The sequence below is a fragment of the Rhincodon typus genome, chromosome 26, assembly GCF_021869965.1.
Source record: "Rhincodon typus isolate 14 chromosome 26, sRhiTyp1.1, whole genome shotgun sequence".
In the NCBI taxonomy this organism is placed as follows: domain Eukaryota; kingdom Metazoa; phylum Chordata; class Chondrichthyes; order Orectolobiformes; family Rhincodontidae; genus Rhincodon; species Rhincodon typus.
In genome coordinates, this window is record NC_063357.1 from 1,690,829 (window position 1) to 1,715,447 (window position 24,619).

The 24,619-nt window shown below is 45.4% G+C and overlaps 1 protein-coding gene across 4 annotated transcripts in view; it reads right to left on the reverse strand.

The window, feature by feature from the left end:
• The window catches only part of LOC109921683 (unconventional myosin-Ic), a 120,623-nt gene that overhangs the window by 36,665 nt on the left and 59,339 nt on the right, over positions 1-24,619 (reverse strand). For 3 of the 4 annotated variants that reach the window (XM_048612419.1, XM_048612420.1, XM_048612418.1), the window contains 6 exons: positions 6,624-6,779; positions 6,060-6,175; positions 2,074-2,272; positions 1,417-1,497; positions 971-1,150; positions 357-455 (listed from right to left, as the gene is read on the reverse strand). In XM_048612419.1, the coding sequence (XP_048468376.1) occupies positions 357-455; positions 971-1,150; positions 1,417-1,497; positions 2,074-2,272; positions 6,060-6,175; positions 6,624-6,749 (801 nt within the window). In that variant the 5' untranslated portion in view covers positions 6,750-6,779. Of the gene's footprint in view, positions 1-356; positions 456-970; positions 1,151-1,416; positions 1,498-2,073; positions 2,273-6,059; positions 6,176-6,623; positions 6,780-24,365; positions 24,597-24,619 lie in introns of those variants that run through there. The other variant, XM_048612417.1, reaches the window with a different exon arrangement.

Genomic DNA, 24,619 nt, shown 5'->3' on the forward strand with positions numbered 1-24,619 from the left:
AGTGGACATAATATGAGATAGTCACCAAGAAATCAAAAAAGGGAACTCCAGCAACTTTTACAAAGAGAGCAGGGAGAGTGTGGGACTCAGACCACAGGGAATGACTGAAGTGAGAAAAGATGGGACCAGGCTAGAGTGCTGCATAGATACCAACACAGCTCTTTCTGCGCTGTGTATCGTGTATAATTCTCAGGGTTTCTCGTCCAGCACCAGTGTTCAGTACACATCATAGAAGCCTAGGTTATTGTGCCAAAATTCAAACCCAAGACTGGGACCAGGCACTATGCTAAATACATTTCACTCCAGATCAGTGTCTGAGATCAGGGAGAGATCCCAGGTACAGCCCCACAACTCACCTCGATGTCTGTGCTGCTGAAATCGATGATGGTCAGTGCTTTGTACACAGTTTTCCAATCGTGCCTATCATTGATGGAACTGACCTTCGCACAATGACCCTGAAAGACAGAACCAGTACATTGTCAGCAAAAAGATTACTGTCACCCACATCATTCCTTCCAACCACTGACTGGATGACAATACCTTTCAATGGACTCTACAGTGAGGCACAGCTGAAACTGATTCCACAAAGTGTGCCCATTAGGAATAATTTCTGATGGGAAATTTGCTTTCACATTTCACAACCCCACCTAAATGTTCGATCTTGTTTTCCCACTGGCGTTGTCTCCTCCCTGGTGCCCAGCCAGAGATTAGGCATCAACAGATGCATCACTTCCCATGGCCTTGACAGACAGATGGACTAACTGACCAGGTATAAACCTGGACACAGTGTACACACAACACTGCCCTGTATCAGGGACTGTTCTTTACAATCATCCACATGGTTTCCAGTAGGATGCAGCTGAGGCCACGGCTCATTCTCTCACCAACTGAGGAAGGTGCTGAGGTCAATAAATCCCTAGGACAGTGCTGTTTCTGGTTGCACTCTGGCCCTCACTACCTCCCTCCTTACTTTGACTAGATACTGGTAGCTCTGGGCATTACGTTCCAGCCCCAGTCTCCTCATTAGATCCTCATCACCTCCATCGATCAGTTGGTAAAAAATGTGAAAATTCCTCTCGCCATGGTTCTGGTGGACAACTCGGGATTTCTCCAGCAGGTAGTTGAGGATGTGACCACCCACTGGTGCCCCCTATAAAACACAAACAACACCAAGTTACCAGCAGGTCCAGCAAGTCACTCCATTTGCATCTCCAGCAGAGTCGCGGGGAAAGATGGCTGCGCTGGACTGAACAAGGGTAGGCTGCAAAAAGGAATCAAAACATGTGGAAACTTTGAAAAATAAGTCCCTCATCTCAGGGAAAAGTCAATTCTATCGACTGTGCTGCTCACTGACTCTAGAACATTAACAGCCTCTGATTGGAGGGATGTCAGCTTTGGGACATTGCTCGGACTTACCCGGAAATCAAACTGGATATCCATATACTTGCCAAAGCGGCTGGAATTGTCATTGCGGAGGGTTTTTGCATTTCCAAAAGCCTGAAAGACACAAAACGAGGATTGCTGAGCTCTGTGGGCAGAAGGCCCTCACTTGTAAATCTTTCAGCAAAGCAACAAACAAATCTGTGAAAACTAACAAGGTACAATCAGGGCCTTTGAAAGATCCCAATCACTCTCATCTTTGGATTCAAAAGTACTTTCAAACCCAACAGTAAGGTATGCGGGTGATGGAAATCTGAAAAAACCCAGTAGGTCAGGCAGCTTCCATAGAGACAGAAACAGAGTTAATACCTCAGAGCAATGACCTTTTATTCGCCATGACAACTCCTCATCCTGAGGAGAGGCGAGAGGCAAGTGACCAAAATGTCAGCCGTGTTCAGCCAAGACACCAGATCAGGTCTCTGCACAGGCAGCACAATGACTGGACACCTTTCACCGTTTCACCCTCTGAAGGACTGACGCAGTATCAGAGCTCTCTTTCTAATGCAGGTTCAGTGTTAGTCCACAATGATCAGGTACTGGCCTTGTGGAGCTTCACAGTGACACAGTATCCAGAACCTTCCATCCACATGCTGTATCCAACAGTGCAACGGATCCCAGGGTGAGTCTACTTACCTCCAGCACCGGGTTAGACTGTAGCAGCCTGTCACGTACTTCCTCCACCCTCACACTGGCTGGACATGTCACTGCATAGTACTGAAGGATCTTCTTCGAAGCTTCTGTTTTACCAGCTCCACTCTCGCCAGAGATGAGGATGCACTGGTCTTTCCGTTCTGACCTCATCGAGCGGTACGAGTTGTCTGATACAGCGTAACTGCAAAGCACAACATAACCACTTTGCATCTGCTCATTGAGTATACACATCTAATCTATACAACCTGTCCTCACAATTTAACCCTGACAGCCCTGTTATCATTCTTACAAACCTGTTCTGGTCTTTTTCCATGGCCAATTTCTCCTTCCTGAGATACATGACGCAGACCTGAACAGTTATTCTCAATAGGGACTGACCAGAGGATGATGTAACTACGTTCACCTCTCTGCTCCTTCTGTGGCCATTCCCCATGTGAGAGATCAGGCAGCTGCTATTGGCTAATAGGGACATCGCTATGGAGTCTAATTGTGCCTTCCTAAATAAGCAACAGGTTTCAATTAAGGAAATGGGACTAGATTAATGTAGGATATCTGGTTGGGATGGAGAAGTTGGACCAAATGGTCTATTTCGGTGCTGCACAATTCTATGACTCTGGCCAATTCTACCTTCCTTCCCTGCCAGGGGACTCATTCCTGATTGCTGTATTGTACTTCTCCTGTAGTACCTGAGGCTGCAATGTCCAGTTGGTGGGAGAAAGCAGATGTTGCCTCAGCCCAATCCTAAGAGCAGCAATAGAAGATGCTCCAGGTAGAAAAGGCTTGGTCTTAGTCAAGAGTAAAGTTTCAGGTTGAGATTCCCTGGCCAGGTACATCAAAGGGTTTGTATCACAGCAGATCCATTGAGAAACCCAACACCTGTGAAGAAGGACAGGCCCTACAGAGTCCACAAACTCAATATGAGCACTTTCCATTGCTAACCCAGTCAAATTTCTGCAGGTACTTTATAGGAGTGTTTCTAGAAAGCTACATAAGGAGATACTGAGAAGCAACTCCGAGAAGGAGAGAAAAGTGGAGAGGTTTAGAGTGGGAGTTCCAGAGTTTAGGGTCTTGGTAGCTGAAGAGACAGCCTTGAAAGATTGAAAACAGGGAGTCATAAGAGGCTGGATGGGTGCAGATATCTCAGAGGACCAGAGGGATGGGAGAGGTAGGGAGGGAAGAGGCAATGATGGGGTTTGAAAACAAGGATGAGAATGTCTTTAAAAACTGCCAGATCAGGAGCCAATGTGGGTCAGTGGGCACAGGGGTGGCAGGTAAACAGGACTCGATGTGAATTACGCCACAGGCAGCAGTGGCTTGAGGTGAGGTGATTGACAGCACAAGGTGCAAAATTGTTGCAGCATCCTCCTGAAAGGTCGACCCTGGATCTAAGCAAGTTATTGTTGAGGATTTCAGCTACCAAACCTCAGTCAATACACAGTCAGTATAATCCAGGACCCCTAAAGCAGGCCAATCCTCTGGCACTCCAACCACCAGCTTCAACATCCACTCCCTTCACCACTAATGCTCAAAGCACTCTTTGGAGGGTCAGTGTGGACTCAATGGGCTGAATGGCTTGCTTACACACTGTAGGGATTCTTTGATTCTATGAACTAGAGACAGTGCATGCTGACCAGCCAGCGATATCCATATCCATGAGTGAATAAAGAGAAAATAAAATCCACACATTCCTATTTTGAATCTGAATACCTCCCTCCATTTCACAATACAGTTCTAGTCAAATTGTTACTAGGAACTATAGAAAAGACAAGATTTCTGGCTACTGTTTAACAGTTGATTGAATCCCCAGGAAATTAGCTCAGAGAACCACCATCTTTTGACAGAGCCTCCAATAGGGCTTGGAACTTTCCTTAACAGTTCTGTAAACGAGCCAAATCGCTCTTCCCATTAACGAACAATAATCTCACTGGAAAGTTCTGCAACCTGTAGAACCCATCTAACACACAATGAGCCATTGCCTCCAAGCAATTTTCCAAAATGGACAGAAATAACAAACTCGTTGGGGACCCTTGAGGATCAGAAAAATAACAAAGAGGCTTGAGAAGCAGAAAAATTCGTACATTGCCAAACACAGCAGGAAAGCTGAGGGTCTCGTTTCCCTCTGTCACTTTCAATTGGTTGAACAAAAAGTCACTGATCTGTGATTGGATGAAAAATGAGCAAAAACGTGCATTTTCTTAGCACCTTCCACAAGCTCAGGATGTACCACTTTACAACAAACAAAGTACATTTTGAAAACAATCACAATTGCAGGAAGTACAGCTGCTAATGTGTACAGCAAGCTCCCATAAACAGCAGCGAAAAATGAAAAGATGGGCACATAACTGATACAGCCATTTTTTCAGCCGCTTGGTATCACATCACAGTTTGTGGGATCTTGCTGTGTGCAATTGGCAGCAGCACTTTCTACATTACAGCTGAACCCACACTTCTGAATTAATTCATTGGCTGCAAGGTGCTTTGAGATACCCCGTGGTTTTGAAACACGCCACAGAAATGCAAGACATTTTTCCTTTTAACGTAACATAATTTAATACTGTTTTAGTCTGATCCAAGTCAAAACTGCAGTTACACGGACAGCTATGAGGTGAGAAAGAGGAACAGATCTGTCACTGCGGCTCTGTTTACAATGGGTCTCAAACATACCCAGAAGGCCCAGTGTATGGGAAGTAAGATCCATTCCAGTCTTTGAAGTTTGCATCACATATAGACAGGATGGTTAAAAAGTCGTTTGGCATGCTTGCCTCCATTGCTCAGTCCTGAGTATAGGTGTTGGGGAGTCATGTTGAGGTTGTACAGGACATTAGTGAGGCCTCTTCTGCAGTACTGTCGCCCAGTTATCGGAAGGATGCTATTAAGCTGGAGAAAGTTCAGAAGAGGTGTACCAGGAAGTTGCTGGATATGGAATGTTTGAGTTATAAAGAAAGGCTGGATAAACCGACACTTTTTTCACTGGAACACAGGAGGTTGACAGGTGATCTTACGGAAGTTTGTAAAATAATGAGGGGTATAGACAGAGTTAATGGTAGTTGCCTTTTCCCTAGGATGGGGGAATTCAAGACTAGGGGGCACATTTTGAGAGGAGAGAGATTTAAAAAAGACAAGAGGGGCAAATGTTTTACACAGAGGGTGGTTCGTGTGTGGGACGAACTTCCTGAGGAAGTGGTGGATGTTGGTACAATTACAATGTTTGAAAGACATTTGGATAGGTACATGAATGGGAAAGGTTTGGAGGGATACGGGCCAGGAGCAGGCAGGTGGGACTTGTTTAGCTTGGGATAACATTTGACACGGACTAGTTGGACCGACGGGTCTGTGACCCTTTACAGGGAAGGGTTCAGGGAGAGGGGGATCGGGGGAGGAAGATCAGGGTGGGATCAGGGAAGAGATCCATCGATGATCTTATGTAAATGAAGGGTCATTGTATGACTTTAGGATTCAGTCCGATCAGAGAACAGAATCATTAACTCCTGCTCCACACAAGAGGCCGTTCAGCCCACTGAGCCTGCAGGACCTCTTTGAATAAAGCACTTGCGCTTTGTTCCACATCACCATTTTTGTCTGTAATTTTGTAAATTGTTTATGCTGCAAAACCTGTCCAAACCCCTTTCAAAATTATGGATGGGATCAACTTCCACCAGCCTCAGGAACATGGATTTTAGATTTTGATCCAACACTGTCCACGTTAATTAGTTAGCTGGAGTTACTTGGCATAGATTTACACATTGGGTTCCTGTTGGTCAAACTGATACTACCCTCATCCTACTGTATCCGCACCTCCCTGCCATAACAAACACCCTCCTCCACCGCTCCGTCCCCACCAAGCCCCATGCTGTCTTAAACACCAGAAACAGCAAGAAGGAAGCACTTGCTTGAATTAGCTGTAAATATTTCAGCAGCTCTGCTTGCTGACTCACTTGTTGAACACTGTTCCACTTGACTGCACTTACATGTGAGGTGACACTTCATAGAAATTGACTCCTCTGTATCTCTCCATGTGTTGTTTGGTGTAGATCTCCAGTTCCTTGTATGGATTGACGGAGACCAGGACAGAACTGATGTACGTCTGCGTGGAGAACAGCAGAGGGCAAAATCAGCCCATTTATCAATACTTCAGCAGCACTGAAACAACAACTTGCAGTTATATAGCATCTGAAAAGTATATTGCCATTTCCTTCAGCGTCATTGAATTAAAATCCAGGAATTTCCTCTCTCATGGCATCGACAGTCTATCTACAGCACATGGACTGCAGCAGTTCAACAACACCTTTTCAATAATTGCTGGCCCAGCCAGCAACGCTCATGTCCCAGAAGTGAATAAAAAATGGTCAAAGGTATTAAAACCCCCGAACGGATTTCTTCAAGGTGAGAAGGTGGAGTGTTGGGGGAGGTTGGTGTTAACAGAGGGTGGTGGAGCGGAGGAGTCAGGGAGAGGGGGGAAATCAGGGGAGGAAGATCAGGGGAAGGGGTATCAGGGTGGGGTTGGGGGAGGGGAGATCCATCGATGCTCTTACATAAATGAGGTTCTCTTTGAAGCGTTTACGGAGGTTCTCGATGAACGCTGCCTCACTGGTGAAATTCTCCAGCAGGACAAAGTCCTGGACCCCAACCCGGTCTCGTGCCGTCAGCGCACTCTCCATTGCTAGTCGGATCCCTTCACTCCCCTGGGCCTGCAGAAGATAAGAACAAGATTATCATTCAACAGTCACTCCCTCAATATTTCAACAGACACACTCTCTCACATTCCCCTTGAATCCCATTCCAAATCCACCTGTCTCCATTTGCTCCAGAACATTGTCTCCCATGTCACTCATCACAGAATTATTACAATGCCAAGGGAGTTCACAGAATCACTGAGTTCCTACAGTGTGGAAAGAGGTCATTCAGCCCATCGAGTTCATACCAACACTTCAAAGAGCATCCCACCCAGACCCAACCCCCTACCCATTCCCTGTAGCCCTGCACTGCCCATGGCCATTCCACCTAACGTGCACATCTTTGGACTGTGGGAGGAAACTGGAGCACCCAGAGGAAACCCACGCAGACACGGGGAGAATACACAAAGTCCACACAGACAGTCGTCCAAGCCGGAATCGAACCTGGGTCCCTGGTGCTGCCTCATAGCAATGGTAACCACTGGGCCCCATGCTGACCACTTCATTCAGACCATCGTGCCTGCACCAGCTCCATTAACTCATCACGCCATGTTACCGAGACCCGTCTGTACTGATCATAACGAGGTCAGTCAGGTGGACCTCATAGAATATGAGTTCCCTGATTGGGGCTGTTATCCTGGCTCCAATCAGGGAGCCCTGGATGACATAAGAACAGGAGTATCAGACATCCTGTTCACTCTGCAAACTGGCTTAGAGGGAGCTGGATCAATGTAAAGGACTCTCCATGTGTAAACAATGACTTCTGTGGTGCAATAAGAGAAAAACATGCTCCTGAAGAAATCTGCTCGCAACAGTCATTTTGAGTTGGGGTAAACATTTCTGGCATCTTGCTGTTATTTAGGAAGCTTCACTTGTTCAATCCTGCCAACGATTGGGCCAAATATGTGGAAAGAATGTGTTCTCTTTTCTGGGAAAATGACATGGAGGCATACGAAAAGTAATTCTCCTGACAGCTTGCGGACCCACAGCTTTGTTTTTGTTAATCATTTACAGGATGAGGGCCTCGCTGGCTAGGCGGCATTCATTGCCCATCCCTAATTGCCCAGAGGGCAGTTCAGAGTCAACCACATTGCAGTGGGTCTGGAGTAACATGTAGGCCAGACCCGGTAAAGATGGCAGTTACCTTCCCTAAAGGACATTAGGGAACCAGATGGGTTTTTCCGATAATTGACAATGAGTTCATGGTCATCACTAGATTCTTAATTCCAGATTTTTATTGAATTCAAATTCCACCATCTGCTGTGGCAGGATTCAAACCCAGGTCCCCAGAACATTATCTTGGCCTCTGGATTAACAGTCCAGCGATACTACCACTAGGCCATCGCCTCCCCTTGTCGACTATTAGCAGTCTAACCTTCTGTATCTGAGGCAACAGACACTAAAACCTTTCAAGAGTTGACAGATTTAGTTAAGGAATAACTTGAACCCAAACCTCCTCTAATTCTGAGATGCTTTGGTTTCATTCGGCAATTCGAGAACCGGGGGAATTCATATCTGGATTTTTGGCTGGATTAAGACGACTGGCAGAAGAATGTGGCTTTGGTTTAACCCTTGACAAGATGCTGAGGGACCGTCTTGGATTGATGATGTAACCATGTAAACGCACCAACTAGCTGAAGCCTGACTGAACTTCACACAGTCACTACAACTGGCTTTATCATTGGAAAACGCAGCAAGTGGAGCATGTGAATTGCAGGATATTATGATGGAAGTGGATGCCCTCATCAGTCTGACTGAACTTGGGGAACACCACTTGAGTGAACGCAATTGCACAGCCTCACTCAGGACATATCCTGAACAAAGGAACTCCAGGTCAGCCCACAGCAAAACCCCAAAACAAAGCCAAGCCTCGGCCAAACTGTTAACATTCTCTCCAGGATCTGGGCTAGCAAGCCGTTGTAGGTGCTGCTGGTGTGCAGACTCGAGTCAGCAGAAGAGTCCCACTAGGCCCCAATCGAGTAAGAGAGCTCAGAGGCTGGTATCTAGGAGAATGCACACCCTGGAAAGTCCACCTGCATTTGGTTTGGAACAGTTACATTGCTTAGCACCGTCAAAATCAGAACCAATCAAAACAAACGTCTGGTTAAATGGTCACCCAGATCTAGTGAAGGTTGATGTTGGCGCGGCCATTTGAGTGATCGCAGAACCAGTCTGTAACAAAATTCACGCTGGTCTCCAACCTTTAAGTCTGTGCAAGACCTCGGCTGGACTGAGAACCCATACTGGGGAACCTTTACAGATTAAAAGGTACAATTTTGGTTCCGGTCTCTTATGAGAAGCAGTTGGTTCAGTTCCCACTGTTTGTAGTAAAAGGCTCAGGCCCAAACCTGATGGGGCAAAATTGGTTGAGAAAGGTTCACCACCTTGATTGGCTCAACATTTTTCGATTAGAAAATGGCTGCCTGAACGAAGTCCTAATTAAATACCCAGAAGTTTTTCAGCAAGGTCTAGGGAGTATCAAAGGAACCAAGGCCACCTTGCATGTTGAGCAGGAAGCAATTCCACGATTCTGCAAGGCCCATCCAGTGCCATTTGCCTTATGGGTAAAAGTAAAAGCAGAAATCAGAAGGCTGGAAAGCAAAGGAATCATCAAACCAGTCCAGTTTGTGGAAATGGGCAGCACCGGTTGTACTGACTATGAAGCCTGATGGTCAAGTTTGCCTTTGTGGGAATTTTAGACAAACAGTAAATCACTTTTCGCAGCTGGATAAATATCTAATCCCTCGCAGAGGATTTATACCCAAAGCTGGCAGAGGGGCTGTCATTCATAAAGCTGGATATGAGCCATGCGTACCTGCAATTGCCATTAGATGTGGAATCCCAGAAGTATGCTACAGTTAATACCCATAAAGGTTTGTACCAACTGATGAGAGTGCCATTTGGGGTATCAGCAGCCTGTGCAATTTTTTGGCAGATGATGAAGAACATTTAAAAAAGGTCTAGCCCAGATTGTTGTTTATCTAGATAGTGTGCTAATAACAGGGAAGACTAATAAGGAGCAGTTAGAGAACTTGGACAACACCCTTAGACATTTCTCCCAGGCAGGTGTACGCCTTAGAAGAAAAAAATGTGTGTTCCAGGCCCCCCCAAGTGACCTACTTGGGCTACAGAGTCGACAAGACTGGGTTACACCCATTGGAAGATAAAGTGAGGGCGATCAAAGGTGTCCCGGCTCCTACATCTGAACCTAAGCTTGGACCTTTATTTGAGCTGGTGAATTATTATGGAAAGCTCCTACATAATCTGGCCTCCATCCTGGCACCCTTACACCTACTATTGAAAAAGGGTCAGCCATGGAAATGGTCACATAGCCAAGCCATAGCCTTCGGGAAAGTGAAGAAACAGCTATCATCCTCTAAGGTGTTGGCACACTATGATCCCAAGTGAGATCTGGTACTGTCTCCCCGTATGGCATCGGGGTAGTATTAGGTCATAGATGGCCCAAAGGAGAGGAATGTCCAATAGCATATGCATCCACGGCTTTGACTAATGCAGAGCCTACAAATGCCCAGAGAGAGAAAGAAGGTTTGGTGGTCATATTTGGAGTCAGCAAGTTCCACCAACACCTTTATGGATGTACATTTGTGATAATAATGGACTACAAACCCCTGGTAGGTCTCATTAAAGAGGATATGGCAGAGCCGTCCACAGCTTCAGGCAGAGTTCAGCTTTGGGCTCTAATACTAAGTGTGTATAATCACAAGTTGGAACACTGTCTGGGAGGCCAGATACTAAATGGTATCAGAGATAGTAGGAACTGCAGATGCTGGAGAATCCGAGACAACAAGGTGCAGGGCTGGATGAACACAGCAGGCCAAGCAGCATCATAGGAGCAGAGAGGCTAAATGGTGATGCATTGAGCTGCCTCCCGCTGACAGATACACCACCGGCGGTACCGCCAGCCACAGCTGTAAACATCAGAGTATGGATGCAGAAGGATCAGGTCCTAGCAAGTCTGAAATAGCTGATGAAGGGGAATTTCCATGATGGACACAAGACTTCATTAAGTGAGAGAGGCAGTTTACTTCAGGGGACAAATTTTGGTGAAGAAATCACAGCAATGGCCCAGCATGGGTAGGAGGCATGGTCAATGAAAGGTCAGTTCCAGTGAAGTATAAAGTTCAGGCAGGTGAGACAGTCCTGACAAGCCTGTGGACCATACAAAAGCTCCAAAAAGATATCTTGGAATTTGAGATCGACACGGTGGATTTTGCCGCCTCAATGCCTTTGCCACCTGAAGTAGAGAATGAATTTCTTCTGAGACACTCCGGGTGCAACAGGCAAGCTACTGTATATTGCATTCCACCTGTATCAGAGGCAGTGTTAGAAGAACCTGACCTGGTGCTAAAACGCCACAGCAGGAGCTACGAAAGAAAGAACTAGCTTATATATTCGGACTCAGAGTGGGGGGGATGTAGTGATTGTAAGGAGGTCAGCCAGGTGGACCTCGTAGAATGTGAATTCCCTGATTGGACCAGGTTAACAGCCCCAATCAAGGAGCCCTGGCTGATAGATATAGACATACTACTGACTCAGAGCTGGCTCTGAGGGAGCAGGATCAGTGTCAAGGACGCCCCACATGTACAAAAAAAAAAGGTTGACTTGGTGACGGTATACCAGCCTCTGTGGCTTTCTCTCACTGCTGTGTTACCGAGTCCTGCCCTGTTACCCAGTCTCCCTGTGTTACGTAGTCTTCTTTAGAATGAGTCCAAAGGCCAGGAAATATTGGCTCAGAACCAAGGCCTAATCCCTGTCTAAAGCTCTGGAGTTGCCTCCCTGATCCTCTTCAACATTTCCCATTTAAGATCCTCCTTCAAATCGATTTCTCAAACCAAACTTTGATCATTTGTCTCAATATGCTTTTCTTTGGCTCAGAATGTTTCATCTGATTATGCATCGGAATTTTTTTTTTGCTGAGGTTAAAGGTTCTGTATAACTTTGTGCAATTTTTATCAAGTTAGACCTCGGATAGCTCTGGAAGTAAAGTCTGGAGTTTGCAATGGGGTGGGGGCTGGATGTAGTCCCTGATTTTGGTCCCTTAAACCATGCACAAAAATAACTACAGAACTCGACAGAGCATGTTGCTCAGTTAGTTTTGCCTCTCACGGAAGGATGGCTATTTTTCACATCAGAGGCCCCAGATTGAAGTCAAGTGAAACATTTGACAGCCACAGCTCATGAGGCTTGCCCTTTTTGCCAGATAACCTCCTGTGGAATCTGCAGCCCCTGCCTCGTGAGGGAGGGCACTCCCCAAATTCACATCCCAGGTAGGGGCTGGAGGGTGTACCAGATTCTCTGAGAGGGAGTAAGTGTCTGTTCCCCAGAATGCTGCACCATCTCAGTATGTTACTAATGATCTAGACTCAGGTGTGCAGGGCACAACTTCAAAGTTTGTAGATGATATGAAACTTTGAAATGTACTGAAGCGTAGTAACAGACCTCACGAGGACATAAACCATCAGGTGATCTCCCTCTTTTCTGAACCAGTCTCTACATCTGCCAATTACTCACTTCAATTTCCAAACTCGCCAACATTGATATTTTCCTCCTCTCTGTTTTCCCTTGAAATCTTTCCTTCATGCAACCTCTTACATGTCCATTGCCTCTTTAAATGATAAGTTACATTCAGCAATTCCCTCAGCACTTTGTGTTTGTTTCTCTGTGCAGCTGATCCTTTCCAGTCTTGTCCAAAATCTTACATCCGTGCAAACCACCCCACCACATCCAACTGTTTCCTCCAAACCTCTTCACAGCAAGGGTTGTGGGGGGGAGTAGGGAGGGAAGAGGATTGGGGAGGGAAGGAAGATAGACTGGGGCAAAAGAGGAACTAAATGGATAGTTCTTTCATAGATCTGTCCAAGAGGCTGACGAGCCCTTTCCAGTGCTGTAACCAGTCTATAATTCTATGTTTAAAAATTCCTTTCCAAGTCAGAACAAAAACGATGAGCAATTCAAGGAGCGATTCACAAGCACATTGTTCATCATTCGACACAGAGCAGGCTGTGTGGGGGCACTGACAAACAGGGCATGGAAATTCATCTCCAGTCACTGCACACTCACTACTGCCACATCACCTGCTAGCAGCTATCACATACCAGGAAATCCTGCCCACTACACGATTGATTCACAGTTGATTAAATGACCATTTCTCAACTGCATAGCTGCAGAGTGCCAATGACTCTGTCTGTGTGTGAGAGAGAGAGGTGAGTTTGAGTGCGAGAGTGATGTGTGTGAGAGAGCGCAAATGTGAGTGGTATGTGTGTGTGAGTGAGAGAGAGAGAGAGAGAGAGAGAGAGAGAGAGAGAGAGAGAGAGAGAGAGAGAGAGAGAGAGAGAGAGAATGTGTGTGAGATAACGTGAGAGAGTGAGCTCTGATTTTAACACTAGTTGAGGTCCCAGAGGATTGTGGATGAGTTTGAATATTATCCTGGGCCTAGTAGACTGGGAGAAACCAAGAGAAACAGAACTTTCAGCATAAAAGGCAGAAATCTCCGATTACAACAGACCGTGGATACATTGCATGAATGACAGGAGACTGGACTGGGACAAAAACAAATTATACTCTCCTGGTAACCAGCAACAGATATTGAGACAAAAACAGAAATTGCTGGCAAAACTCAGCAGGTCTGGCAGCATCTGTGGATAGAGAAAAAACAGTCAACATTTCGGGTCTAGTGACCCTTCTTTAGACATTGAATTTGGTTCAAACCCAGAACAGGGGCAGGGAAATGAAGTTGATTGAAAGGGACAGGGAGTCTTAAAAGCATAACTTTTTTTTAAAAGATTCTCTCACAGGATGTGGGTGTGGCTGGGGCAGGGCCAGCATTTATTACCATTCCTTATCTGACCTTGAGAAGTGGTGAGCTGCCTTCCTGACACACTGCAGTCAGCAGGTTGTAGGGCCAGCTATAGGGCTGTAAGGGAGGAAAATCCAGCATGCAAAGAGATGTAGGGAGATGTTCTGGGGTCTCTGGACATGCCGGATCAAGGAATCTGGAGACAAGGTGTCCGTGTAAGACTATCCTTTATCACAACACTCACAGCTTCAGACTCAAACAAGTAATGTGATCACAGTCAATTTGATTTACACATCAAACAGCCAGAATACGAAAAACAAAGAAAAAACGAGGAGTAAGCTTTAATTTAAAACTCTCATATTAAATCAAAATGTGCTGGACCTACAAATTCCTAAATTTAAGGAAATGCTCATGAGGAGAAGGAAGGGAGCACTGGGAATACTGCTCCTGAATTAACAGCTGTTGTTGATAGGGAGGACGGCGTTTGGAGATAGAGACACAGAGCCAGGACAAAGCAGCTGAAATGCAACTTACTGAACACATCAGGAAAAGAAGAAGGCACGGAGTCTGTGAAAAATGGGTGAATTGGGAGACTCCACATTCAACAGGTACAAAGCAGCAAGCAGCAACACTAACCCACACCAAGCCCTGTTAACAAAACAGACAGCTACAAACAGAGAGCCAGCTCCTACACTGGGTATGCTCCACTGCCTGTTCCTTAACTTTCAGAGATCAAAATGGAAAGAAAAAAATCAAGTTTACATTTGCATTGCGCCTCTCACAGCCCAGGATGTCCCAGAGTGTTCAACAGCCAATGACATACTATTTCAAATTGTGTCACTGTTGTTATGCTGGAAATGCAGCAACTAATTAACACACAGCAAGATCCCACAGACAGCAATGACAAGAAAATCTGGATTAGTTTTTTGGGATGTTGACCAGTTATGGGAAACCCGTCTGAAACTTGACACACTCTCGCTAAACAACACTTCGAGCTCCGAATCCAACAGGATGTTCCAACTTTAAACCCGTCAAAGAATATTGGGTTACACTGCAAAAGCAGAGGATAGCAAACAGCCATTCCATTCTGAAAACTATTTCATCAGCTGTCAGCAGCTCTGGGACATCCTGAGGCTGCTCTAAAAATGCAAGCCCCATCCCTTTTCGCTGTATTGACCGGTGCAGAATGCAACAAAGGTAAGGATTAGACTGTACAGCAGGCCTGCTGTGGGAGCTGGGATGGCAGTATTCCAGTACTGGGCATTGGCCTGGAGTGGCTGCACTGTAGCAGGGAACCTGGTAATGATTGGCAAGCTCAGGAAAGAAAGTGGATCAGGGCAGGGTGGCTGGGAACTCAGTCTCCCTGCCTTCTGTACTGCAGCTGCAAGGTGATTGTGCCTGTTTATCACCTCTCTGTGAATAAAGACTGGAACAGTGAACACTCCCTGGGATCTCCTTCTGAACAGTGGCCATGTCCAGACAGGGCAGAGAGCTCAGGTTTTAACTATCGCCCACCAGCAGCCATCGACTCTGACAAGGAAAATGAGTTTCGCCAAGTCTCACACCCCTCGGAACATGGAATTAATCAGCTAGACAAAACTCTGCCATTCTGGCCAAGCACAGTCATACTAAAGCAGTGCAGGCCAGTGTTTGACGGGAACAGTGTACAGGGAACTTGCACAGTAAGGACTCATGGCTTGATTTGATCCCCGGTCAGGGAATGAAAGCTTACTCTTCCCATTTCTCCTTTGATGACTCTGCTCATAGAGTAGACAGCAATGTACGATATCATTAAACTGATATCCTCAGGTCACTGGTTCAAATCCTACTCAAAGGATGCTGAATCTAGCGGGAGTTTTACTCTGTAGCTAACCCCATCCTGCACCTACCCTGGGAATGTTTGATGTGACAGTATTGTGAGGGTTTTACTTGCAGTTTAAAGGACAGAGAGTTTAGCGCCATATCTAACCTTGTGCTGTCCCTGCCCTAGGAATGTTTGACAGGGAACAGTCTTCTCGAGACTTTACTTACAGTCCACTTTCACCTTTCTAAAAAAAAGAGTAAAGGCAGCCTCACATTCACTTTAAAAGGGTTACATAGAACATGGAACTGTACAGCACAGCAACAATCCCTTCTGCCTACCATGTCTGTGCTGACTACAATGCCATTCTAAATTAATCTCATTTGTTTGCACATGGTACATATCCCTGTATTCCCTGCCTGTTCATGTGTCTGTCTAAATGCCTCTTAAACACTGCAATTGTATCTGCTTCTACCACATCCCCTGGCAGCGTGTTCTAGGCACCTACCACCCTCTGTGTAAATAACTTTCCCTCTCTCACCTTAAACCTCTGCCCCTAGTATCTGGCATTTCCACCTGGGAAAAAGACTCTACTATCCACCCTATCCATGGCTTTCATAGTTTTATAGACTTCTATCAGGTCGCCCCTCAGCCTCTGACGCTCTAGCAAAAACAATCCAAGTTTGTCCAACCTTTCCTTATAGCTAATACACCTCAATACAGGTAACATCCTGGTAAACCATTTTTGTACTCCTTCCTAAGCCTCCACATCCTTCCTTTAGTATGGTGACCAGAACTGCACACAACACTTCAAATGTGGCCTGACCAAAATCTGACACTGTTACAGCATGACTTACCAATGTCCTGACTGGTGAAGGCAAGCATGCCGTATGCCTTCTTCCATTCACCACCTTATCCACTTGTGTTGCTACTTTCAGGGAGCTATGGACTTGCTCCCCGAAATCCCTCTACATATCAATGCTCATAAGGGTCTTGCCATTTGCTGTATACTTTCCTTCTGCATTTGACCTCCCAAAATGCATCATCTCACACACGACCGGATTAAACTCATCTGTCATTCTCTAACTTTCCAACTGATCTATATTCTGCTGTATTCTTTGACATCCTTCCTAATTATCCACAACTCCACCAATTTTTGTGTCGTCTGCAAGCTTAGTAATCAAATCATCGACATTTTCATTCAAATCATTAATATATATATTACACACAACAGAATGCCACTGGTTACAGACCTCCAGTCAGAAAAATACAACTACCCTCCATTTTCCATGGCCAAGCCAACTTGCCAATTTACCATGGATTCCATGTGACTTAATCTTCTGGTGCAGCTTACCATGAGGGATTTTGTGAAATACTTCAGTAAAGATCTTGTAGACAACATTGACTGCCCTACTCTCATCAATTATCTTCATCACTTCCTCAAAAAACTCAACCGAATTTGTGAGATAAGACCCCACTGCATTAAGCCACGCCGACTATTCCATTATTTTCCAAAAGCAATTAAAGCCTGTCCATAAGAATCTTCTCCAAACATTTCGCTACCACTGGTCTAAGATCTGGTAAAATCTTGGTCAAGGTCTCAGCATTGAGGGAGCTTTACTTTTGGTTTAATTTCAGGTTAAAAAAGAGTAGTGTGACCTTTACTCCGTTTTAAAGACCGTGCTATACCTCTTCTGGGAATGTTTGTTGGGGACAGCTTGGAGGGAGCATTATTTTCAGTTTAAAAGAGTAGATGAAGCATTCTTCTGTACCGAATTCAATCCCATCCTGCACCAGCTACTGTGCACAAAATTACAGCATTGTTACAGTGCAGGAAGCCATTCAGCCCATCTCCGAATGATTGATTCACCTTGGGTTTCTCTTCTGGCTTCGATCCCTAAATCTGAATCTTTGTTTAAATAATTTAATTTGATCTTAAATCCTTTATTTCAAGTTGTATCCACTGCACTCTTGGTCAGCATATTTCAGATCATAAACACTTTCAGATCAAGTAAAGAAGATTTTTCTCTTTTCAGCCTGTGTCCTCTTGTTCTCAGAGTTTGTACCAGAGGGAACAGCTTCTCCATCATAACAATTCTCCATGATTACCTCGATCGGATTTCCTTTGCCAAAGGAAATGGTCCAACTTCTCCAATCTACATCCACATCTGCAGTTCTCTATCCCTGGAATCCTTCTTGAGAATCATTTCTGACCCTCTCCAACTCCTTCACATCTTTCCTAAAGTGGGACACAATCCTCCCAGTGAGCGTCCTGTACAGGTGCATGATAAGCTAGTGGCTCGTGTCCTCTCTGATCTCGCAAACAGGTGGTCAGGGCTGCCAAGGTTGTTCATTTGGAAGGATGTCAGCACTCACTCCATCCGAAGGTACGTGTGGAATCATTGATGCCATTGCTGTGCACCCACAGAATGCTCCATTCACTTGCTCTGCACCTGCCTGGCACTACCCACCACAACCACCAGGCTGCCCTGCTCCTGTTCCATTCAGGACCTCTCAGTGTCACCTTCCCTCCTTCCCTCATTGGGAGCAGTGAATGGTCAGGCAGAAGGCCAGTGCGCAGCAGGGAGACAGTGGGTCTCCGGAACTGGGTCGCCAGTGCGCAGCAGGGAGACAGTGGGTCTCCGGAACTGGGCCGCCAGTGCGCAGCAGGGAGACAGTGGGACTCCGGAACTGGGCCGTCAGTGCGCAGCCGGGCAGCAAAGTTGGGAGAATAGCTATGAACAAATCTCAGTCCGAAAACATGAGTTACAGTCCTAAGAACAATCTTGTGAGAAAATTGCAATGTATTAGCCTTCAGCTGGCATTTCACAACATTTAACACACTTCACTTTGCACGAACATGTGAGAAGGAATATATTTTAATTATGCTGCACATGGTGAAAAATCATCCGTTCAGTGTCACAGATAAACCTATTCTTTGATGCAGGCATCACTAACTAATTATTGCAGAAATATAGCAACTACAGAGTACACCCTCTATATGCTGCATTGGCAGTACCCCAGCATTACACAGTGACAGACCTGTCTCCACCAGTACTGTACCCCAGTGTTGTCCTTTCAGAGGTGCCGTCTTTCAGATGAGACATTAAACTAGGGTACTGTCAGCTCTCTTGGGTGGATGAGAAAGGATCTGAAGAAGAGCAGAATTCTCTCAGTGCCCTAGGCCATATTTGCTCAGTCCATATCACTGAAACAGATCATCTGGTCATTATGATCTTGGGGTCTGTGGGAGCTTGCTGGGTGCCACAATTCCTACCTCGCAATAATAACTCCTTTGACCTTATTGCTCATGAGTCACTGTGGACCATCCGAGGATGAAAGCCAGATGGAAATTAACCAGTAAGGAGATATTATCATCATGACAATTCTAAGAACTCAATTTCTTTCAGGGGTGGTGCACACACTGAGTTTCACTTAGAAAGAAAGTCATCAAAATGAATGATAGCATGTGAAGAGACCATTCAGCACATGTGCTGGCCCTTTTAACTGAACCACATCTGAACTGGAACACTTAAATTCCTTTGTATCTTGGAACTCCACAGTCGTTCTCCAGTTACTGAATACTCTGTTTGTCGATTTTCACTGCCAAAGCGAACCATTTCACATTTCCTCACATTCTACTCCATCGGACACAGTTTGCCTAGTCACTCAATGTATCTATATTCATCTGCAACGTCCTTATGTCGCCTTCACAGCGTACTTTGACCTTTCTTTGTGTCATCTGCAAATTTAGCCAGGAATGTATCCAGGCGGGAGGGAGAGGCACAGAACAAATGGCAGAGGATGCAAGACAGAAGGAGAACGGCGGGGGTGTGGGGGGAGAGAGAGAGAGAGAGAGAGAGAGAGATAGTGGCAAAGAGGGAGGAGAGAGGGGTGGTGGGTGGAGTGGAGATGGAGAGAGGGGGAGAGGGGGGGGGGGGGGGGGGGGGAGTGGAGATGGAGAGAGAGGGAGAGGGGGGTGGTGGGGGAATAGAGTGAGGGGGTGAGGGTTAGAGCGAGGGCTCATGGGAGGAAAGGTGAGTGGGTCAGGGAGGGACAGAGCAGAGTGCAGAGGCATGAAGAAGTTTTTATTTGAAGCATCAACACAGGTTTCAGAATTGGCAGAGGGTGAGGTGGAAATGTCTGTATCAGCAGGAGACACTTGACTCGATACATTCTTGGCAGTGGAGCTTGAAACTTGGAGACTTGGTGCAATAGAGAAATGTATTCACTCTAACTGCGCTGGTCTGTCTCCAAGTAAAACCACATACACTACCTGGTTATTTTAAAATCGTACCTGGACACACCCCAATCTCCTCCTAAAGCTTTTACTGTCAGGGACACGACTCCAGATTATATTTGCTCTACACAAATGCAATGTATTAATGGGCCAAGGACTATCAAACAGACAAGAGCAGGCACATAAGAACCAAGTGCAGCGGCACACAAAGTTAAATCCTGAGACTGATATAAACTAAAAGTGAAGTGATTCATTTTGGTGGGAGGAATAGTGAAGTCATGATAAAAAAAGGGGGTCCTGAAGAGCAGAAGGGTTAGAGATACAGACGCAATCACTGAAAGAAGTCATGCAGGTAAATAAGGGCTCATAAATGTAAGTGAAACACTCGGATTCATTCCAAAAGGGACAGAATCAAAAGTAGGGTAGTTATTTTGAACCTGTTAGAATTTTGGTTAGATCACACTTGCAGTGCTGTGGCCAGTTCTGATTTTCATGTTATATAAAAGAAATGAAGGCACTGCAGAATGTTCAGAAAAGATTCATAAGAAGGGTTTAGAGGGATATGGGCCAAATACTGGCAAATGGGACTAGATTAATTTAGGATATCTGGTCAACATGGACAAGTTGGATGGAAGGGTCTGTTTCCACGTTGTTCAGCTCTATGACTAACTATATGAGGACTGAAAGGATAAAACAATCATCAGGGACAGATGAACAGGCTGGGGCACTCTTCACTAGAAGAGAGAAGGCCAAGGGGTGGGCCAATGGAGAGTTTTTAAATTATAAAAGGCTCCTATGGGGTAGACATTGAGATATTTCCTTTGCTTTTCGGAGAGATCAAAACTAGGGCTGTCAATATAAGATAGTCACAAATGAATCCAATCAAGAATTTGGGGGAAATTGCCTTCATGAGAGAGTGGGGAGGATGTGGAATTCGCTCCCATAGGGAGTGGGAGTGGGAGTGGTCAAGGGTTATATTGCTATTTTGAAGAGGAAGCTGGATGAACAACGTGAGGGCACCAGGAATAGAAGGATATGCTAATACAGTGAGATACAGAAGGTGGAAGGAGGCTGGTTTAGAGCTTTCTCACTGGTACAGGGCCATCAATACAGGACACGGCTGAATGGCCTGAGTTTGTGTTTCTTATTGTAGATTCCAGCTGTTTCAGCATTGTCCTGGGACAGTCACTTTTAGCTTCAATGCATCCAAAAACAGAACTTCTCACAAAACTGCACAAACCACAAAGTCGTTGCCTCAGCTTCATTTCACTGCATTTGGATCCACCCAGAGACGTGCAGAGATAGCTCGAGGGCTGCAGACACAATGAAGCATCGTTTACGAACAGATTGAGAAAACTGTGACAATACTTTTCCCACCAGTTAGTGATGGCCAGACCACTGTCTTACTGCGCTGGCCCAGACACAGCCTTAACAGAATACATCTCACAGACAGACAGTCTGGTCATTATTTCATTGCTGTTTGTGGGAGCTTGCTGTGTATGAATTAGCTTGTGACTCCTAAAACAATACAGTTAATAAAGTATGTATGTATTCACTTGCACTGTACTTTGGGACACCCTGAAGGGGTGTAAAGGCACTACAGAAATGAAAGTCTTACTATTGCATGATTGCCTTTTAATCCCATGTCTCTTAACAGTTTGGTCAACCTAACACACTGAATCTGTCAGGACCAGCTCTGGAACACTAGCTAGTTAGGAACAAATCATTGTGTTACATGTGTACAGGAGCTGACACTGACAAATGCACACAAGTCATACAGCGACAGGAGTGAATCATTCCCTTTTACCGTCTGTATACTATTTGTGGATTTTAAATGTAAACTTTCAGCATACTCCCACTATGACCCCACCCCATTCCCTGGACCAGAGTCAATGTCAAGTTATTTCTAAGCCACTTTTGGATCTTTCCTACAAATATTGTGTTCTAAAAATCTGCTGGACCTGTGACAATTCAGGAATATTCTGGTTTACAGAATCAGCACTGTAAAAAGGCTACTTTAACATCTGTGTTTCAGGAAAAACAAGAGTGAAGGAATCCAGTCACAGTGAGAGAGTTTGCAAAGCCAGTAACTGACCAGGATTACATCAGCCAGGCTCACCCAGGCACAATACTTGTAACACCAAGGAAGCAGCCTCTGCCCCCAATACCCCTCAGAGACTGCCTAGGCCCCTCCCTCCCTCCTCTGGATCTATGCATCCTAACCACTCCCCCTAGCACCATGCAGCACACCCCACTTTCTCTGTCTGGGACACCATGGCCTCCCCCACCAACCCTGCTGTCTCCCTGGGATACAAAAATACACATGGTTCCACAAATATTGAGACACCCAAGCGTGTACAGAAAGGCACAAACACTAACAGAAAAAGAGGCAAACACAGACAGACGATAACACAAAGAGAGAGACAGAGACAGACACACACACTAACGGAGACAGAAAGAAAGGGGAGGGGGGAAGAGAGAGAGAGACACACACACACAGAGGCATGAACAGATAGTGAGGGAGAGAGACATACAGAGACACAGAGTGGGACACACAGGCACTGCACAGAGAGACACAGACAGCCACTCCCTGCCAATCTTGGCATTACCACCATCCATTGTTCACTTTTTGGCATCTGAATCACACAAAGGGATTCCTCTTGACTTATCCAGTACTGCATTCTTGTCAGAGAGGGGGGGAGAGAGAGAGAGGGGACTGGCAGCATGTTTAGTATGGAGAGAGAGAGAGGCACACACACACATACTTGCAGATACTAACAGGACAATTGGACAGCAGCACAGTATCAGAAAAATAAAGAACAGAGAAACAGGATTGTAGCACGTAATCCACGAAGGACTGGTATTGGCACAGGCACAATAGAACAAATAGCTTCTTTCTATTCTGCAACATCTTTGATTTTATTGCAATAAACCATCACAAATCTGTTAGATGCCTATGCTTTCCAAAATATGTATCAGAACTCCAAATTACTCAGTGGTAATAATCACCAAAGATAAACTTCAAAAGTTCCTTTCTTAAAAAAAAACTTTTTTTCCAATATTTGCATAGAGATGATATGAACATTGTGAGCAATGGAAATGGTTAAATGGGTCAGGAAACACTTAGTCCCAGTTCCAGCCTGGTTATGAAGCAGGCCATGCAAATGTTAAGGGCATCTACTGGTTATGGAGGTGATGAGACTGAACTGGGAATATTAGTGCTGGATCAAGACTCACATCACTAACAATTAAAATCACTGCACTTCAACCCATGAGATACCTTATTTGGACTGATCTTACAGTAAGGCAGAAGCAACCGATATGATCACTTATCCAAATGTCTCACCTCTTGCACCGAACTTCCCCAATAATAGGAAAAACCTCATCATGTGGTGCAGTCATCTTTAGCTTCCTCTCTCCAAGCCAACTCCACTGTCAATGTTTCCCTAAAACAGTCAGTGTTCCTCTAAATGTTATTCATAAATAAGTGTCCTCTCCCCCTCCTCACTACCCTCCTACCTTCTCCCTCCTCTTCTATACTCTCCGCAAGGGGCAGTTAAGACACAACCATCTTACTGTGGGTCTGGAGTCACAAGTAGACCAGACCAGGTGAGTGAAGAACATCAGGATCAGGGTTAGAGAGCCAGATGAGTTTTTACGTCAGCCAGATGATTTCATCATCACTGTCAATGAGACCAGCTTTTCATTCCAGATTGTTTATTTTGTTAATTGAATTTAAATTCCCTCAGCTACCTCGATGGGATTTGAACTCATGTCCAGAGTCAATAACTCAGCCTCTGTAACATTAACACTGAGTCTATCAGTCGCTCCTTCAGCAATGAATCAAGGCTGAAATAGTTGTGGAAGACAAACTTCTCAAAAAGTAATTAGCAATAGGCAATAAATGCTGCTCTCACCAATAATGCTCATATCCTTCAGAATTAGACACAATTTTCTTTAAGAAATAAAACTACTGAATGGGGTGGACTTTTAAGAAGGGACTACGTGGAATCCAATAGTTCCTGATGGAAAGCAAGTTTGAAGTGCAACCTGGCTAACTAGCTTCTAGAGGTTCAGAAGCCGAACTGATGAGCTGACATTATTTATCTTGAACAGAAATGTATATCGTACTCCATGCTCAAAATGGCAATAGAAGAAATTTGAAGCAATGTCGTTTAAGCAGTGAAATTTAACTTCAGAGCTTTGATTCCAATCTCCTTGTATACCTGATCTGGCCCCAGATTCAAGACTTGTTCTGCAACTGGGTGGTTGGAAACACTCCAACACAGACCTGCAAAACTCACCACCTCAGTCAACAGAATAAACACATCTCAGATACAACGACTTTTTAAAAGCAACATTAAACTTTGTCATTTCACGTAACTGTTCAAAAACTTGGAAATAACAAGAATCCCTCAACCAGGGAACACATTACATTTCATCAGACACATTTAACTAAGGGCAAGTTACAAAGTGTTACCATTTTTGTTCGCTGCATGTGGCCTGGGATGTGATTCCAGTTTAACTCAACTGGTGGAGGGAATATCCCAACAAATCCAGAAACTAAACCAGCTCAGCTCAGCACAGACCAGTCCCAGTCCCAGTCCAGTCCACTCGACTCCACTCCGTCCCAGTCAGTCCTAGTGAGTGCAGCTCCGGTCCAGTCCGTCTCCGTGCTGTGGCCCGGGTTACGATCTAAGTTTCTGATCGGAGCCGAGGCCCCGCTCCAGTGAGAGTCCTTACCCCAGGCCGGCCGCTGCGGAACTTCATCCTGGCCGCAAGCAGCTGTTGGTGTCCGCTTCAAGCCGGGCCGAGGCCGCTCCTTCTCTCTATCTCTCTTTCTCTCTCACAGTCAGCTCTCTGTCTCATTCCTCCCACACCCTCTCGCTCCTACTGGACTTTCCAAAAAATAATACAGCAACACAGCGACCAACCAGAGCAGCGTAAACAGGAATGGGAGAGTCACACGGGGAGGGAGGGAGGGAGAGGGAGGAGGG